The sequence below is a fragment of the Hermetia illucens genome, chromosome 6, assembly GCF_905115235.1.
Source record: "Hermetia illucens chromosome 6, iHerIll2.2.curated.20191125, whole genome shotgun sequence".
In the NCBI taxonomy this organism is placed as follows: domain Eukaryota; kingdom Metazoa; phylum Arthropoda; class Insecta; order Diptera; family Stratiomyidae; genus Hermetia; species Hermetia illucens.
In genome coordinates, this window is record NC_051854.1 from 21,668,426 (window position 1) to 21,687,565 (window position 19,140).

General features: G+C 42.9%; 1 protein-coding gene across 1 annotated transcript; it reads left to right on the forward strand.

Moving 5' to 3' along the window:
* The first annotated feature begins 1,671 nt into the window (after positions 1 to 1,671).
* Positions 1,672 to 11,861, forward strand: LOC119660222. The gene is made up of 3 exons (XM_038068660.1): positions 1,672 to 2,195; positions 9,911 to 10,124; positions 10,184 to 11,861. The coding sequence occupies exons 1-3, from the start codon at positions 2,053 to 2,055 to the stop codon at positions 11,720 to 11,722; spliced, it is 1,896 nt and encodes a 631-aa protein (XP_037924588.1). The 5' UTR covers positions 1,672 to 2,052; the 3' UTR covers positions 11,723 to 11,861.
* Positions 11,862 to 19,140: the final 7,279 nt, after the last annotated feature.

Sequence of the window (19,140 nt, forward strand, 5' to 3'; positions counted from 1 at the left end):
GACAATAGTTGCACCATCTGTTCATCGACTTTAAAGCCGCCTATGATAGCATAACCAGGGTAAAACTGTACACGGCCATGAGAGAATTCGGTATCCCGACGAAATTAATAAGACTGACTAGACTGACCCTGACCAATGTTCGAGGCCAGATAAAAGCAGCAGGATCACTCTCAAGACCATTCGACATCAACAACGGTCTACGACAAGGGGCCCTATCATGCGTCCTCTTTAACCTGGCCCTCGAGAAAGTGATCCGTGATGCTGAGGTAAATGCAAGAGGTACGATCCTCTTTAAGTCCACCCAACTACTGGCCTATGCTGACGATATCGACATCATGGGAAGAACCACCCAAGATCGAGCATGCGGCGCGAGATCTTGGGCTGCACATCAATGAAGGCAAGACAAAATATGTGGTGGCAACGTCAGCACCGAAAACCAACCAACCAACATCGAACCGCACTGGTCAAACAGAAAGAATAAAGATAGGAGAATACAACTTTGAGACTGTTGATAATTTCTCCTATCTAGGGTCGAAAATCACAACCGATAACAGCTACGATGATGAAATCCACGCACGGTTGTTGTCAGCCAACAGAGCCTATTTCAGCTTACAAAGACTGTTCCGCTCAAAACGTCTCACCATAGGGTCAAAGCTCTTACTGTACAAGACAATGATCTTCCCAGTCCTCATGTATTTTCCAGAGACTTGGGTTCTTCTTGGGAACTCTTGGCCGCGTTCAAGAGAAGAATCCTCCGAAGAATTGTTGGCCCCCTACATGAGGATGGACGATTCCGTAGCCTACACAATGACGAAATCTATGAGCGATACCATGACCGTCCGGTTGTGGATAAAATCCAGCTGAATAGGTTACGGTGGGTGGGTCATTTAATCCGTATGGATCAGGATGATCCTACCCGGAAAGTCTATAAGGGCAATATCTATGGTAGAAAAAGAAGACGAGGTTGAACCTGCCTAAGATGGAGCGATGGCGTAGGTCAAGACGCCAGACAGCTTTTAGGGATATCGAATTGGTGGACCTCGGCGCAAAACCGGAATGTCTGGAGTTACTTATTAAGGCAGGCCTAGACCGAATACCGGTTGTTGCGCCGTTAATGATGATGATGATTATTTCTGCATGAGGCCAAATTTCCAGGAAATATATAAGAAAAATGTTTAAAAGTTTACCTAAAAGAAACAACTGGCTTTTATTACCTGAATTTCATTCTAAAATCCCTAAATATAAGTGTCTTATCTTTTTTATCTACTTGAAATCCGACTTTCTTTAATTATTGAATGGGTCATACGGGAAAAGCCCAGGTAATTACTCAGGAGTATGCAATTATGTCCAGTTTTCTGAAATGCATACACAGCTTCTTGGAATTGTTTTATTATTTTAAGATTTCTTGAAAAACGTGGGGTGTCTTATCATTTTTACCTTAATTTTATTTCTTACGTTTCGATTTATAACGCACTTTCATGGAACTAATTAACGTGATAAGTCGAGGTATGCCTGTATCTTCCGCAAAGCCGTGTCTGCAGTTAATACATTCAAAATAGCAATTGTAAGCACTTTCTTATCCGTAGTTGACGCCTTCCTTAGTGCCTATGAGCAGAGATACATACATTCCTAAATTGTTTGGAAAGCAGCATGAATTTATGCTGTGTACGTAAGTAGTTAGAGCTCAAATGTTTAGAGTATCTATTGCCACATTGGGAGATTGGGAATTAACACGAGCCGAATACAGGTAGGAGGGGAACCGTACACTTTCCGATGGTGTATTAAAGATACATGACTGGCTATGAAAACAGAAGGAATGTATCGGGTCAAGCACACAACCCTGACGCCCTCGTTCAGTACGTACATGCTCGCTCACAAGCTACGTACGTCGAAGCTGTCAAACCGCGGGTGAAGTGCTTTACGTACATCGTTGTGTCCCCAATTGCAGTTATAAACGGAGGTTTCGCGGCGAAGTGAGATGTAAACAGTCGTTAAAAAGCAGTTGTTCGGTGATTGTTGAGTTTCGATAGTTCGGCGGTTTACGAATTCACCATGAAAGCGCGTGGACGCCACGATTTCTGGGAAAAGGGTCTCTACGAGATCATCAAGAATAAAAATGAGCCAATGCTGGCTCGTTGCATGATATGCAGTCGCGTACTCAGGAACACGGCTCGGTCGCGACTTATCACCCACAGGCAAGTACTTATCAAATGGTCGAATGTAGATACAAATGGTGCTAATGGTTCGCTCGCCTAAGCCGTGCGTGGAATATGTGCACCGAGGAATATGGCGGCTTCCTGGGCATGTACGTACATACATGTGTACGGATTGAAAACAGCCGTGGAGAGAATGCTCGGTTGGTGGCGGAGCGACCTGCACGCTGCCCAATTCTTTTTGTGGCCGCTTCCGATTTGTACATGCGTGTATGGATGGAAAAGGCCGTCATGCTTAATTTATATGTAAATATTTATGCATGTATGTACGCAATGGGTTGCTACGTTCAGTGTTTGTTTACGATGAGCATATGCAATCGCCTGTTCAATATACAGTGATAAACAAAAATCTACTTACACCCTGAAATAAAGTTTATTAGAATTTTTTATTCCAAAATCATTATTGCTGATACTTTACAAAATTGATGCGAAATAGAATAAAAGTGTAAATACACTTGTAAAATATCAACGAAAATGCACGTAGATAACACGATACATATTGCAATATAGTTGGATACCTTAAGTGCGCGCCAGTTAAGTTTGGACCCGTGTGTGTTGCTTTTGGTTAGTCGAATTTATTGAATTGCGGCAGTTACATAGATTTGATGGTAATTCCTTGCTCTCTACCGAATCGTGGGCAAAGCGCATTTTCTCAGTTTGACTAGTCATCGCACTCTTCCGCGTGGAACAATTTATATATTTAGGAAGCGTTGTTTTTCCTGACGTTTGCTTGGTGCAATATGGGAATAGCACATGAAAAGTGATCGCTGTTTGGGGGCATTTTGGCCTGGAACAATAACTAATGAAGAACCACCGGCCAGATATCCGTGGGTGTGTTGATCGGAAAGCGGAAGTGGTAATGGCAGTCTAACATTGAGAAAGGGCGATAACTCCATTACTGGTTATGCGATACAATGGTACCTATCATACTATCCTAGGATGGTCAATGAGTGGGCCAACCTAGAACTATGTGGCGTACACCAGTGGACAAGGAGTGCAAGCTTCTCTAACACTGCCATGAACGGTCGAAAGCTCGTTTAAGAAAGGACGAGGGATGAGTGCCGCACTTACGAGTATATTGGGTAATCTTTTCCGTACATATGATAGACCCTCACAACTAGCAATATCGACCTGTAGTTTAGTGACTATGATGTGTACGGATGAGCTTCCCCAATACATTTGCAAGTCCAATTCACTGAGTGTGGGTACTACTTATTAGATGTACTGTGCCTATGGTCTGAATGGCTCTCTAATATTCAAGGATCTCAGGGAGGTAGGTAGGACCTTCAATAGTATTCGTTAATAATTCCGGATAGCTGAGTGGTTAGAGCGCAAGGCTGTCGTACGGAAGGTCGCGGTTCAAATCTCACTGGTGACAGTGGAATTTGTATCGTGATTTGACGTCGGATACCAGTCGACTCAGCTGTGAATGAGTACCTGAGTCAAATCAGGGTAATAATCTCGGGCGAGCGCAATGCTGACCACATTGCCTCCTAGTGTACCGTTACGGTCTTGAATGAAGTGCTCTAACACACTTCAAGGCCCTGATCCAACATGGATTGTTGCGCCAACGATTATTATTATTATTAATAATTTATTGTATCTGTAACCCACCAAGATATGACTCCCCTGTGTGGGTGGGGATTAAGAATTTAGTCATAATACTTTCTGCTTGTTGAAAAAGTCGACTAAAATGGATAGAAACTTTTTATCATCAATCATCAACGGCGCAACAACCGGTATCCGGTCTAGACCTGCCTTAATAAGGAACTCCAGACATCCCGGTTTTGCGCCGAGGTCCGCCAATTCGATATTCCTAAAAGCTGTCTGGCGTCCTGACCTATGCCATCGCTCCATCTCAGACAAGGTCTGCCTCGTCTTCTTTTTCTACCATATATAGTCTTCGAGGAATGCATGAGGACTGGCTAGAGTTTTGACGTTATGATGAGACGTTTCGAGCGAAACAGTTTGTGTAAGCTGAAATAGGCTCTGTTGGCCACCAACAACCGTGCGCCGATTTCATCGTCATAGCTCTTATCGGTTGTCATTTTCGACCCTAGATAGGAGAAATGTTCAACGATCTAAAAGCTGTAGTCTCTCTTCGTTGTTTTCGTTTGACCATTGCGATTCGATGCTGTCTGTTCTTTTGGTTTTGGCGCTGACGTTGCCACCATGTACTTCGTCTTGCCTTCATTAATGTGCAGCCCAAGATCTCGCGCTGCCTGCTCGATCTGGATGAAGGTAGACTGTACATCTGTAGCGGCGTGAACGTTTATGAGGCTTATATTTCTAAACTTGCCCCGTAAACGCAGAGTGCATAGCCTTTCGCTTATATTTTCAAGCCAATAACAGCAGGTTTCATATTTGGGCTGACTAAGAAACCTACTCCGAGCAAATGATTCACTGGATGGACGCTATAATATATGGTGTAGCAGCTCTTCTCCAGGAAACCGGTCCCTGTCCATGAAACCTTGTATGCTCCGGATAAAGGCGGATTTAGTGGTAATGACATTTGGCTGTCGTACCAGCGTAGATTGTGAGATAACGTGGTGCTGAATTTCAGGTAGTAGTCGCCAGAACTGCCAAGTCTTTCTTGATTCTACGATGCCAACTCAGAGCCGGTGGCTATTAATGCTGTCACCATCTGCTGCAGCTGAGTCGCACGTGGACCACATGAATTTTGTCCGCGGTGGTGGCCAACGTGCCCAGAGACCCCGAATGCACATATGTCAGGATTGCCCTTGCATTCTCCGGGAGCGTCTGCAGCCACAAAGACTTTAGCAGCTCGGTGCCGACTTTGTCTGTTTTATTTCACGCAGTAGTTGGTTTGGTGCACGTTCACCCAGCGTTAGCTTTATCAGTAAATGATTAAGTTTAACCGTCTCACTTACTGACAGGCGTTTTATGAGCTGCTCTTTTAGTCGCTTATAAGAGCAGTTCTCGAGAACGTTGGAGACAAGCTTGACTGCTTCCTCGTCCAACCCGACCACCGCGTAATTGAAGCAAACCGCATCCACGCCAGTCACAGCGAATTGGGCCTCGAGCTAGAGAACCATACTGCTGGGCTTCTACGCCAAAAAACGGGCATTCGGCTACAGTAGTTACCGAGGGACTTGCCTCTATTCTCTATTTATGTTTCTTGTTAAGCACAATTTGCATGTTGTTAAGAATTCGTATATTGACTTTATATATGATGTAAGCTCACTTATAAAGTGTGCATTTTCGCAATTCCTCCTTTGTTGAGTACCGTTATAAGGTCCTGTCGCAGTTGACTAACTTCTTGGATAGTAGCACTACCGGATAGAACATCGTCAACATAAAAGTCTTCTTCCGACATTTGAGATGCTTTAGGAAAATTCAAGCGTTCGTCATTCGTTAGTTGTTGTAGGGTTTGAATAGCCAGGTAAGGGGTACCGTCTTTTCCATAAGTGATAGTCGTCAATTTGTAATGTTTCAGTGTTTCGGACGGATGATTTCTCTATAAAATGCGTTGAAAATCATTTTCAAGGCTACTGATTTTTCGATACATCTTCTTGATGTCTACGGCAATCACATACTTGAACTTTCGCCATTTCAACAACGTAGGCTCAACCAGCAAGAGATCTTTGAGTGATTTGCCATTGGGGGTCATTTGTAATGAGTTTAACACCACTCTCAACTTTGTCGTTGTGCTGTCTGCCTTGCAGAATGCTTGATGTGGCAGGTAACAGTTGCGCATCAAATGGACTTCCTTCTGGAGAACCTCTGTCATATGGCCCAACCTGAGGTACTCTTTCATGAATATCATGTATTTTTGCCGTAGCTCATCATTCGCAGCTAACCGCTTTTCTAGTTATGAACAACGAATGTGCGCAATTTTCCGTGAATCGCATAGCTCGACGGCTGGTTGCGCTTCCTCTTTGAATGGGAGTGGCACATCATACCTTCCCACTGAATCCCGTCTAGTTACGTTCGTATACCAAGTAGTAGCAGCTTGCACGTCATGAGTCCAGAGTGCTTTTGGTCAATCTCCTAGAATTTTCACAGTAGCTGTTTCGTGCTTTCTATGGCGTTAACCATGGATATTATGCCTGTGTTTGTGCCTATCGCATGTGTTGGCCCAAGCAGTAATCATCCAGTTTTGGTATTAATGGCGCATGGAGATCCTTTCTTTAATCCATGTAGTGATAAAGAATGGTACACATCTGCCACTAGTAGCACGTCGATGTTGCCAGTGGCACCATAAGCAGGATCAGCTAGATCTTCAAAGTTCAGTCCGTTGGGTAGCTGGGCCTTAATCTCCACAGCAGGGCACATATTGGTAATGCTCGGTATGATCAGGGTGGATTTATTGAGGTTCAGATCACCCTTCCTTGGTTTGATGCACAAGGAAACTCGACCTTTCTTTTGTATTGACGATATAGCACCCAAACCAAATATGCTGATTTTAGCGCTATGCCGTTGAACAATTGCGCCTCCCTGATAAAGCTTCATTGGACCCAGAATCAATCAATGTCGTGAGAAAAATAAATTGTCCGGTTACGTCCCGTACTTGAATTTTTGCTGCAGCCAGCAGAATCATATCGGGAAGAAATGGCTTCACCCCGACAGAAAGTTCTGTTGCCTTTATTGTGTCGGTATGAAGCAGCGTACGGTGTTTCCTAGAGCACAGCCTACATCGGATTACGTTATGCCCCTTCTTAAGGCTGTTGTCACACAAACTCCTTTTCCGTACGGTGTCCCTTCCTTGCTGGAGGATTGAAGACTTGAACTTGATGCTTTGGTGTATCTGATGATCCTTTTGACATATTTCGCATTCGGTAGCGTTGTTGGCCACGAATGCTTCGAACCTTTTGTTCTTCTTCTGGGAGCCAAGAGCTTCTAAAGTTCTAAAATGACCAAAATCCATAAATACTGATAGCTTCGGAATGTCTCTTGATACCCCTTCCGATGTTTCCTATAGAGGTTTCGATTCTTGGTCTAGTTTTTGAACAATTGTGTAAATTATCGTATACGCCCTGGGGACAGATGGTTGCTCATTCTTCCCTGCGACGTCCTTACCCTCGAACTCGTCTGTCTGGAAATAGGCGAGAAAATCCAGGTAGATGTCCTCCGTCAATCCATATTCCTTCGCATATTCTTCCCATTGATTTGAAGTAAGTTTTGTTTCGGATATTACCACGGAGTGTAATTCCGTGCATGAAGTCTACAATTCCTTAAGTCGTTCGAACCTTGCTTGGAAATATCTGTCCTTCCCAAAATTACGACTCAGTTTGGCGATGCTCGCAAAATTGTTCCGTTGGAGAGTCCTATTGCTGGTTTCTGCCATTTTCGCTTCCACTACATATAACAGGGTTAACAGCATTTCTTTATTTCAGTGGAAGTTGCAAATTCGTCTGCAGTAAATTATTTGGATAATAATTTAACGGTGGAGATTGTGAATCGTACCTTGCACTGAAGAATCTAATTACTCCCTCTGAAATCCGGCTCGACGGATCAAAAAAATGTTTGTTACATATGTATATTCGCCGTAACGAAACTGACGTAAGTGCCACAAAGATCTGATCAAAGTGCTCTTTGAAATCCGCGATCATTAAACTGACCCTTTATCATATCACATATGCTTTTATACAAACCCGCTGTTGCCACAATTCAAGGTGAACACGGAGCTTACAACTGCAACGTAAAACAACTTATGAAAAAAATGGTACTAAGGAAATATGACTGACCTTTACAAGTGAGCTTTAATCATAAAAACTGCGTATGCGAATTTTTAAGAGCTTAACAAGAAAAACAAAACGCAAACAACGATAAACAACATTGAATATAATGTAATCGTAAAAATTGTTTTTCGACGTCTTGGCCACCGCGGTACGCATTTACGTGCTTCCGACTCGCAAGTTACTCGCTCCGTCACAGATTCGTTTTTAGAATGTCTGCGCGCTCCTTGGTAACGGTATCGTAACAAAACAGATTGATCACATTGCGATGAAAAAGAAATTTGGAAGTTGTTTTCTGGTTGAGCGTAACAAGAAAGGCGCTGACATTGTCACTTTTTCGCTCACAGGTTCGGAAAGCTGCGACCCACTAATTTCAATACCGGCCGCTTATATGATCCAGTTATCACTGGATAGTAGAACTACTTCGCTGGTCGTACGGTAGATGCTTTGAATAATCCCCCCAGAATGTTGATGAGCATTCGGCCGTCATTGAAAATGTTCTTTTCTAGAGCGTCACTCAGGTCTTCGACCGCTTCTGAAAGGAGCTTTACCAGATCTGACTATGGATTGATGGAAGCAGTTCGATGAACGTAAGGAATTAAGATTCTATCGATCTATGCGAATGATGGCGAAAATGATGGAGCTCCGATGACAAAAGGGAATTAGTTATCCCTTTCTGACTGGTTGGAAGTATATTAAGAGCATTTGCCAGGCAGGACTGCAGAGCCCCGGTAACACCTGCACACGCGGCTTTTTGATTCCTATTAAGCTTCTTTCTATTGTGCTTCATGTTCAATTCCTGCCATTATACAATAGAGCCGTACGTTAGGATGGGACACATCATAGCCGCATCGTGCGGCCTACATGCACACCTTTCGCACTAATATACTCAAGTCGTCGATATACGACACTACCTTCACCCTGCTGCTGTCCAATATTCGCAAAAATTCGTCCATCACTATTAACCAGAGCACCGGAGAGATGGTGCCACCTTGGGGCGTGCCTCTCTTCACAGCTCTGGTCAAGTGGTTGCTTCCCAGATTTGAGTGGATTACCCTGGTTCTTAGTATGGATATTATCCAATGCGTAAGATACCCCTTCAATACAAAACTGGTCAAGGCTTCCTTGAAAGCGTTGGTACTAACGTTGTTAAATGCTTCCTCTATATATAAGAAGGCAGCTAGGGATACTGCTTGAATTGCAATTCCGCGAAGAGTGGTTTCTGTGGATTTGCCTTTGGGGTAGGCATGCTGGAATTTAGAGAAAGGTAATGTATTTCTGTATTTCCTCTTCGTAGACCTCCACATTAAACACATTGTAGTCGTTCATCAGACTTCGCGAGTCCGGATGCTGGACTGCGAAGCCCTGCGGCCATAGTAACATCCTAGACGAACAGTAAATCTGGGCATTTCCTACGGACTATGCCACATGCAAGGTGAAGTTCACGAGAAACTTTGCTGTGGACTCTTCAATCAGGGCAAAGTGGAAGACCGGCGGCGTGTTGCAAGGCTATGGCATAGTATTCTTCAAAGACTTATCAAAGGTGGTCTGTAGGTTTTCTCGGATACACACAGTGTATCCACGTCGTATGGCCTCCCAGATTTCGCCAGTGTATTCCAAGTGGAAGTACTGGCGATACTGGAAGGTTGTCGATGGCTGGCTCATGATCTGAGCCACAAGCGTAACATAGCCATTTTCACCGACAGTCAAGCGGCCATTAAAGTCTTGTACTTAGCGACGACATCCTCCAGGCTGGTGGCGGAGTCTGCAAGATATACATCTGTGCGGGCGTCTCAGAAAATCGCGGGGGAGCTGAAACGCATTTCACGTAACCGCGAGCTATGGCGCGTCTGGTTAATACGCTATACCCCACCACGGAGTAAATGGTACCAATATTTCATTTTTTGAAATTAAATAAGTTCTATTTACTAGAATTTTTTGAATAGTACTAAGAAATGTAATTTTTCTAAACAATAATACAAAAATTTACTCTTGCAGAAATGTTTGTCCAAAAGTTAAAAAGACTGGTCGTCGCCGTCGTAAAAGGACTGTTCAAAGTGCTTCGGATTCGGATACACCTAAAGACGAATCAGTTGTTGAACCAAAAAAAGATGTGGAAATGGAAAATATTTCCAATATAGTCAACATGGACACTGAGGTAATTAAGACTGAAGACTTGAGTGCTGAAGGATCGGAGTATGAATCAATTCGGGTACGTCAATTTTGGATAGGCGGCACTGAAAACAACATAAACGAATTTTATATTTTTAGGAATTTTTGGATAATCATTCGGGAGAAATCTGTCTACCTCCGCAAATCAAACAAGAAAAACCGGAAATTGAGGCATTGTTCACTAGCAACTCCACTGCTTATGAGCCGGAAAGGATCAAATTGCCACAAACTTCATTCATTCCCTCGCCATCACCTGGGGGTGCATGCAGTTTAGAGGATATTCATTTGGCATTCACAGAGTTTTTCATTTCGTCCAATATTTCGTTCAAGACTTTGGAATCGTTTTATCTAAAGCGATTGCTAACGAAGCTTAATAGACATTACAATCCACCGACTCTGGAGGAACTATTAACCACATATGTTGATAAAATCCACGAAAAGTATGAAGGGCAAATCCCTTGCAAGGAACAGGATGCTGTTTTACTACTAAGTGGTTGGAAAGACTTCAGCGATACTTCGAAATGTCTTGTGGGTTGTTTGTATTTGAAATCACAAAATGAGTCGCAGGATAAGAGAGTTTTCTTGAATACTTGGGACTTGGATATAGATTTTACTGGTGAAGAAATCGAGTCTCAAACAAAAATTATCCAAGAATCTCACAAGCTCGCCAAGGAGTTCTATAATGCGAATATATTTGCAGTCATATCGGACAACTTAGAGTTGGAAATCGGATCAGTTCCAATTTCAGCAAGTGTTCCGCTGTGGCATTCGGTATGTCACAGCTTCCTGGCAGGATGTTTAATTGAAGATATAATCGATCCAGACGATGTGAAGTTCGTTAAGCAGATTTTGCAAGCAATTAAAAGCAAAGGTATCGAAGCAAAACTTCTTGAATCAGGCGGAAGTCGAATAACGCTACCATCTGAGAAGCAGTACTGCACCTACCGTGACTCTTTCCGTTGTCTGTTGACGAATAACTGCATAATACAAGACCTCCTTGGGAAGAAAAATGTTGATTTCAATGATTCTGGTAATTGCGCAATTCCTAACCAAAACTTTTTCAAAAAAATCGAGAATTATCTGAACGTCATTGAACCTTTATGTGAACTGATCTATTTATCTCAAGAAAGAAATGCTACATTGGCAGAAATAACGGAAAAGTGGATGGAGCTTCCTTGTTCACCCGAATTTCAGGAACATCTGGAAAAGAGAAGAGCTCAAGCTCTCACACCCCTCGCCTTGACTGCGAATTTCATGCATCCAAGCTATCGTGGACGCCGATTTAATAACGTACAAATGGAAACAGTTGAATATTTTCTTCTGGAAATATTAGATTCGCCGGGGCTAGACCAATTGCTTTTATTCAAGAGAAATGAAGATATATTTAAGGTTTTGGCAACGAAGCAGATTACTTCGTATGATACATTTTGGACAATGGCCGAAAGAAAGTGTCATGAATTGGCGACATTGGCGAAGCGATTGTTGTGGATTCCGCCATCGGTTTCATATGTTGATAAGATTTTTTCGAATTGGTCCGCCCCACATTCGCAAACAAGAAATATATTAGGAATGGATTTATATAGAAGGCTCACAAGGGCTCATTTTGAACTGAATTTAGCTGATAATACGGATAGTTAGCGTAGTTGATTAAGGCATTTTTTTAAAAATGGATTAATGTAGTTAAGGAAATGTTTATTATTAAAGAAAAACAAATATAATTACAAAAGTGTTGTTTAAGAGCGTTAATAAAGGTCCCAGGACTTTTTTGTCATCAAAATCAGTTGCGTATTTAACTAGTCAGTCTAAAAGTAGCTGAAACTATGTAAAGAGATTTGTTACAACCGAATGCCATGTTACTTCTTCAATATAGTGTTTAGGATTAAGCACTAGAACTTTGTTTCACTGTCTTTAGTTTCCACTAATACTCGACTTATCCACTGTTATTGTCGGCGGGTAACTTGCCTGTGCGCCGACGATGATCTTCCTTTGAAATTGTATCAGAATAACCTACCAGGGTGAGACCTCGCAGCCAAGTGATGACGAAAGCTTGGAGCTTGCTACCCCAATATATTAATAGGAATCAAATAACATTTCCTTCGAGGTATTCCTTGATTCGTCTCAGCATTTTATTTGAGTTATTGTCTTTGAGACAATAGGAAGGCGACGAGTGCACTTTTCGGAATCTAAACGATCGTCCCCTTTTACTACTATCTGCGAAAGATCTTGGATTCCCAGAACTTCCGTATAAGTTGAAGCACCCGAGCTGCAGGAGCAGCGGTTAATGGCTCGGAAGAGACCATCAAGCCCAGTGGTTTTATTCCGTTTGAGTACATTGATGGAAGGAGCAGTTGCCTCCTACGGTGATTAGCCATTTCATCCACAAGCTGCTCATCATCGTGAATCAGGAATCGGCTATTAGCGTCCTCCACAGGACTAACGAAAGCTTCCGACCACCAGCAAGTTCTTCCCTTATGCAGTGTATGATTCTAATATCATTGCTATCTGCGGTAGCTTGTGCTTCCCTAATCAGCGCAATAATCTTTTTTTTCGTCACGGCGCACAATATGCTGAACTTTTCGGGGTTTCGCACGATATCCAAGCCCCAACTCACAACATCGATCGATCCTCTTCCATTATTTCGCGGTCAGCCAGGTGTTGTGACGCTCTTTCGGTGCGTGGCTGATCATCTGAGTGGTGCCCAACCATTTAAATTGCGGTCCATTGTTCATCAATATTCTCAGGTGGATTAATCAAGGCATCTGCTATTCAACCGGCAATATAATTCTCCCAATATCTAACGGCAGCTAGATCATATAAGTCGTCGATTTTGAATTTGAAGGGGATGGGGGGCATAGGTTTCAAGTTCCGCTCGAAGTGACGTAAGCGAAGCGACCATTAGATGTGGATCCTTTTCGAGCCCGATGTAAGCAGTGCCTTTTATGTTACGGACAATGACGGGGACAAAAGAAGTGGAAAACGCCAGTGACTGGATAACCGCGTTCATGATTTAGAAAATTCAAATGTTCCAAATAATGGAGACGTTTGTATGCAAAGATGAATTGCCCCCATGAATTCCATTTCAATATGCGAAAACCGGTCGTCTCCGGCCCCCAAATCCACCCCATGGCCTTCGATTCACTATATGGTCCAGGCTAAAAAATCTCAAAACGGTGTAGTGCTATGCAACAACGGAGATTTCTGAGACAGAAGAAAAGGATGGTTTCAATGAGCCACTCTAAGCAGGTCAGGAGGGTTTTCTAAATGTGACATTGCGATCCTGATGGATGATCTTAATGCCAAGATGTTTCTAATATTTAGCTCGAACATGTGATGCCGAGCATAGTCTTAGTGATCGTAACAAAACCGGTGAAAGGGTTTGTAGATTTCTACAAATTTCATCACGTTGTTTTCGGCGGCATACAGTTCGAAAATGAGTTTCAACTGAACGACAGTGAACATCTAATCAGATCGTTAGCAATTGTCTTCCGAATGGGCAAGATAAGCCGCTGTTCAGCAGCGGGAAAACGTTAATGCTGCACAAGCCAAAAAAAACTTTGAACAACCTCGCCAAAAGTATTACTAAGCAATGAGTCGTCGAAAGTAAATTTATCCTCGCGCTACAAACGCGTAGGAACGTCACAACACCTTGTTAATTGCGAAAATATGGAGGTAGATCGGTGATCGTAAGGAGCTAAGAGCTTTGTTGCTCGTTGCGGGTAAAAATATGTTATGCTTCTCGAAACAGAAGCAAAGTCATCTTTGTCATGAATGTGTTCCAAGGAGTGCAAAGCGGACGGACTTGAAAACATAGACTTCCGGCGGAAATATTCTTTGCAGCCCCGGCAATTTTTGCTCAGCTGTTACTTCCACTTGTTTATAAATACTAAAAATTCGAAATCTATTCGAGGGAGTGGAAAAGAAAGTGTAGTTGTTGAAATTTTGAAAAAAAGCTACGATCTTGAGTGGTATAATTGAAGCGAAATTTTCATGCTCTCCGCTATCGCATAGGACTTCTTGAACTGACCACATTAACACCCTCCGGACCATTATGGAGCAGTGCGCGGAGTTTACATCCCAACTCTACTTGTTCTTCATGGATTTCGAGAAGGGTTTTGATAGCGTCAAAAAGGGCAGAAGGGGCATTCAGAGAAACTAATAGCTGTTACCAGAGCGACATATGATGCTTTTTTACTCCTGAGGAGTCCACGACATCCATTTCTAGTTGAGAAATCTGTGCGCTCCTCGAGATAAGGTTTTTTGCCAAGGAGCGCAAGGACTCTTGAGTTGAATTGAGGAATCGCAAAGAGTAACTCACAATCGATTGGGATGTTAAGAAACAAAAAAACAGATGAAATTGGTTTAGTTGTTACATTGATAATTCCAAGCCGTTTGAATGCATCTAGCATATCTGACTACTTGACATCCTATATCTATACCATATAGAAGAGGTTGAGTGGTCTTTGGATTACATGTCATTTGAAGACCGAAATTGGATATAGGAAGGACACCTAGAAATCTAACCAAATATAGAGGACGACAAAGGAAACTTTTTTACGGTGCAGTGTTTCCGAAACCCAGTACCGGCGGTTTTTGTTGGCAAGTATGCTCTCGGCGGTCGATATCCAGCGGCTACAGTGTCTTAGTAATGGGTGGCTACTTTGGCATCTAATGCTACAAGAGATAATAGTAGAGTGCCTTGCTTTCATTAGATTGAAGAAGCCGAGTGACGAACACCAGGGGCCGCCAAATCCTGAAACCTTCGTGGAGCTGGACATGATACTAGTTAACGCCGGACGTGTGCCCACCTTCCGGGGCAGAGGGCTAGACTAGATCGTCGATTTGACATACTTCAATACTCGGTTGGCGAGAGGGATGGTCTCGTCAGTGAATGAACAGAAAGAAAGTAGAAACGGAGGAGGCGACCGTCAAATAGGCAGCAGAAGTGGAAAAACCAGAATAAATTTCTCGTCCAATAGGGCTTTCGAGAAGAAGTCATTCCTGGCGGCTTTGGAAGGAGGTCATGACCCGAAGGAAACCGCCTAACGGTAACTGAGGCATGCGAATCTACAATACCACCTTAGAGTCTGCACCACAGTAGGAAACCAATCTACTGATTGAACCAAGAAATTGCTATTGAGACCACTGTGTTTACAAGCGAAGAGGCTTTGTTAAAGGGCAAGAGGGAAGGTAAAAAATCGACATATGGAGAAAGAATGCCGCTATTTTCGAAGTAGCCTTATAAAGGCATATATGGCAAAGTAAGCGAAATTGGTACAGGCAGTCGCACCTTGAGGCAAATATGAACTCGTGGGACGTTGCTTACCAGATTGTAATAAATAAGATTTGTGGCCATAAATCACCTCAAGTAACATGCCCGCAACCTTAGCCAACATTTCAACAGGATATTTTCTCGATCCTCCGAGCAGGAACTACATGACATCTGTGTCACAGAAAAAGCCTCGGACAGGATGGAATTTAAAACGACGAACGCGGCAATGCCAACTGAATAACGATTTGTGCATCATGGAACGTGCGCTCCCTGTACAGACCGAATGCTGCTAAGCAGCTAGCCGATACCCTGTCTCAATATAAGACTGATGTAACAGCGTTGCAAGAAATGCGTTGGACAGGGACTGGTTTCCTGCAGAAGAGCAACTACACAATATATTATAGCGGCCATCCAGTATACCATGTGATCGGAGTAAGTTTTTTAGACAGCCAGAAAATTAAACCTGCTATTATCGGCTTTGAAAACATAATCGAAAAGCTATGCACTCTGCGTTTGCGAGGCAAATTTAGAAATATAAGCATCATAAACGTTCACGCAACTACAGATGAGCTGCAGAGTCGAAGAAGGATACTTTCTACGAGGCAGTTGAGCGGACCCTCGGAGCCTGTCCCAAGTATGATATCAAAATCATACTTGGAGATTTCAACAATCAAGTAGTCCGTATTCAGGCGATACGTCGGCTCTCATAGCTTACCTGGAGATGAAGCATCAACAAATGACCATCACAGCCCTCTGAAGAGCGTTATCATTGATACTTGGCCCCAGCCGCAAGAAAAGTCGGAACGACTGGTTCGATGATGAATGTAAGCTAGCAATGGAACGGAAGAATGCTGCATACCTAGTAATGCACGCGCAGAGACTTATCACGAACTCCGGCGAGCGGAGAAGCGACTTCACAAACGGAAAAAGGAAGCCTGGGAGAACCAACAGGTCTGAGGTCAACAGGATGAAGTCTTATACACCTCGATGCTCATCTTGCCGAGGCAAAGAAGGAAAGCTGATTTCCGACAGAATGGGTATATTGGAGCAATGGGTTGAGTATTCTGATGAAGTGCTCAACAACCAAAATATCGGCGGACAAATGCTGCCACCAACAAGTATAGAAGAAACAGTCCGCGCAATTCACCGGCTTAAAAACCATAAGTTGCCAGGAGTCGATAGAATTACAGCCAAATTGCTTAAATATGGAGGCGACCAATTACACCAAGCAGTTCATCAAGTGTTGCTCAAGGTGTGGGACAGCGAATCAATGCCTGACTGTCTCATACATAAAAAGGGAGATATCATACAGTGCAGCAATTATAGAGGTATTACGTTGCTGAATATCATCTATAAGATTTGCTGAATACCATCATACGCCCAGAACATCATTGGCCCATACCAAAGAGGCTTCACTCCAGGCAAATCAGGAACAGATCAGATTTTCTCTCTGCGGCAAGCGATTGAACAACTGTTGGAATATGGACATCAGTTGCACCATCTCTTCATCGACTTTAAAGCCGCCTATGATAGCATAGCCAGGGTAAAACTGTACACGGCCATTAGCGAATTCGGTATCCCGACGAAATTGATAAGACCGACTAGGCTGACCCTGACCAATGTGCGAGGCCAGATAAAAGCAGCAGGATCATTCTCAAGACCATTCGACATCAACAGCGGTCTACGACAAGGGGATGCCTTGAACAAAAAAGAGAGAAAAAAAATACGAGGCAGACCCTGCCTGAGATGGAGCGATGCCGTAGGTCAGGACGCCAGACAACCTTTAGGAATATCGAATTGGTGGATCTCAACGCAAAACCGGAGTGTCTGGAGTTCCTTATTAAGGCAGGCTTAGACCAGATACTGGTTGTTGCGCCGTTGATGATGATGAGTTGATCGCAGGAAACAAACCTCTAAGAAGACTTCGGTTGCTTTTTTAAAACAATATTTTGAGCGACTATTTATTGAGGCTCTTGAAAGCCCATGTTTATTCACTTTATGACATACATTGTGCTTTAGAGCTATACATATTTACTATGTCAAGTATTAATTAATACATATACAGAAATAGCTTTATTGTTGGTGATATTTCGTAACACACAAATATCGATAATGGCCTTAAGTTAGATGGGACTAGGAATTTTAAGGGTATCCCCAGCAAGTCGTATGTTAAATGACCATTTCTATTATCATCTCGTATGGTCTTTTAATCTTAAATTTTCTCATTGAATTTGTTGCATCAACTTCTCATTTACAGGTTGTCCACAAAGTTTTCGCACAAATATTAATGTGACAATTAAAAAGCAATTAGCAGACAAACCAAAACAGCAGGTACAACATGTGATATCCCAATGGAAAGGTCAGAGTCCTAACTATAAAATGCATGGTAAATTATCCTTGAAGGATCAGTGTTGTGAAGGATATTCAAGGATAAACATGGAATTCGACAAAGTACATTTTCGTCATTGCATTTTGTACGAGTTTCAAATGGGGACGAAGGTGCCGAAGGCGATTGAAAATTTGTCGAAGGTATTCGGTGAAGGAAAGGTAAAGCGCAGGACAGTTTACGATTGGTTCGAAAAATTCTACAGCGGAGACCTGACACTTGAAGATGAACCTCGCTCAGGAAGACCCTATACGATTGACGACGATATCCTGCGCAACAAACTGGAAGCGAATCCTTTTCTTTCGACACGTGTGCTTGCAGAGGATCTCGGTGTATCAAAATCAGGAGTAGCAGTAGCCATTACGCGTCTTGGATATGTTTTGAAGAGCACAAAGTGGGTACCGCACGAACTGACTGAGCGAAATCTGGCCGATAGAGTGAGAATTTGCTCCGCTAACCTTTTACGGAACGAAAACGACCCTTTTTTGAATCGATTGGTAACTGGCGATGAGAAATGGATTGTGTACGAAAACGTAGCGAAGAAACGAGCCTACACTCATCGAGATCAACCGGGTCCATCGGTAGCAAAGCCGTCTATTCATCAGCAGAAGCGAATGCTCAGTATATGGTGGGACGTTCGTGGCCCCATACACTACGAGCTTTTGGGACCAAACGAGACCATTACCGCCGATAAGTACTGCGAGCAGCTCGACAGATTAAACACCCAGCTACGTTCGAAACGACCAGCATTGGTCAACAGGCGAAATATTGTCTTTCATCATGATAACGCCCGGCCGCATACATCTTTAACTACTCAGCGAAAATTGAGTGAGCTTGGCTGGGAAGTTTTGAGTCATCCTGCGTATAGTCCCGACCTTGCTCCTTCTGATTACCATTTGTTCAGGTCCCTCCAACATTTTCTGGATGGTAAAAAAATGACTTCTGAAGCTGACCTCCAAAGTGCACTTCGCACGTACTTTGAGGGGAAGGAGGAAGAGTTTTATAGAGGGGGGATTTTGAAGTTGCCCGATAGATGGAGGGAAGTCGTATCTAATGGAGGCAATTATATATTAGATTAAATAATTAAAGGTTTTTATAAACTTATCTGCTGAATTCTGTCTTTGATTTGTGCGAAAACTTTGTGGACAACCTGATAGATTTTTCCTCGTCATATTCTTGAAAGTGTGTATGTGTACATATAAGGTCAGTACGGATTTCTTTTATTAATTTAGTAAAGTCACTAAGCTAACTTACGTTTTGATATAATATATCCCAAAGCCATGAATTTATTGGGTTTTGTGATGTCGACAGTTTGACAGTTTGACTTACACGCTAAAATGATGAAAGAGATGAGTTTATTGCTATTATTACAAGGAATACTAGACTCGCAAATTTTAAGAT

What these genes read in the sequence shown, in the direction of transcription:
- LOC119660222 (XM_038068660.1), top strand. Translation starts at nt 2,053, where the DNA reads ATGAAAGCGCGTGGACGCCACGATTTCTGGGAAAAGGGTCTCTACGAG. An exon ending in TCGCGACTTATCACCCACAG is followed by an intron (nt 2,196 to 9,910) that starts GCAAGTACTTAT and finishes TTACTCTTGCAG; the next exon opens with AAATGTTTGTCCAAAAGTTA. An exon ending in CGGAGTATGAATCAATTCGG is followed by an intron (nt 10,125 to 10,183) that starts GTACGTCAATTT and finishes TTATATTTTTAG; the next exon opens with GAATTTTTGGATAATCATTC.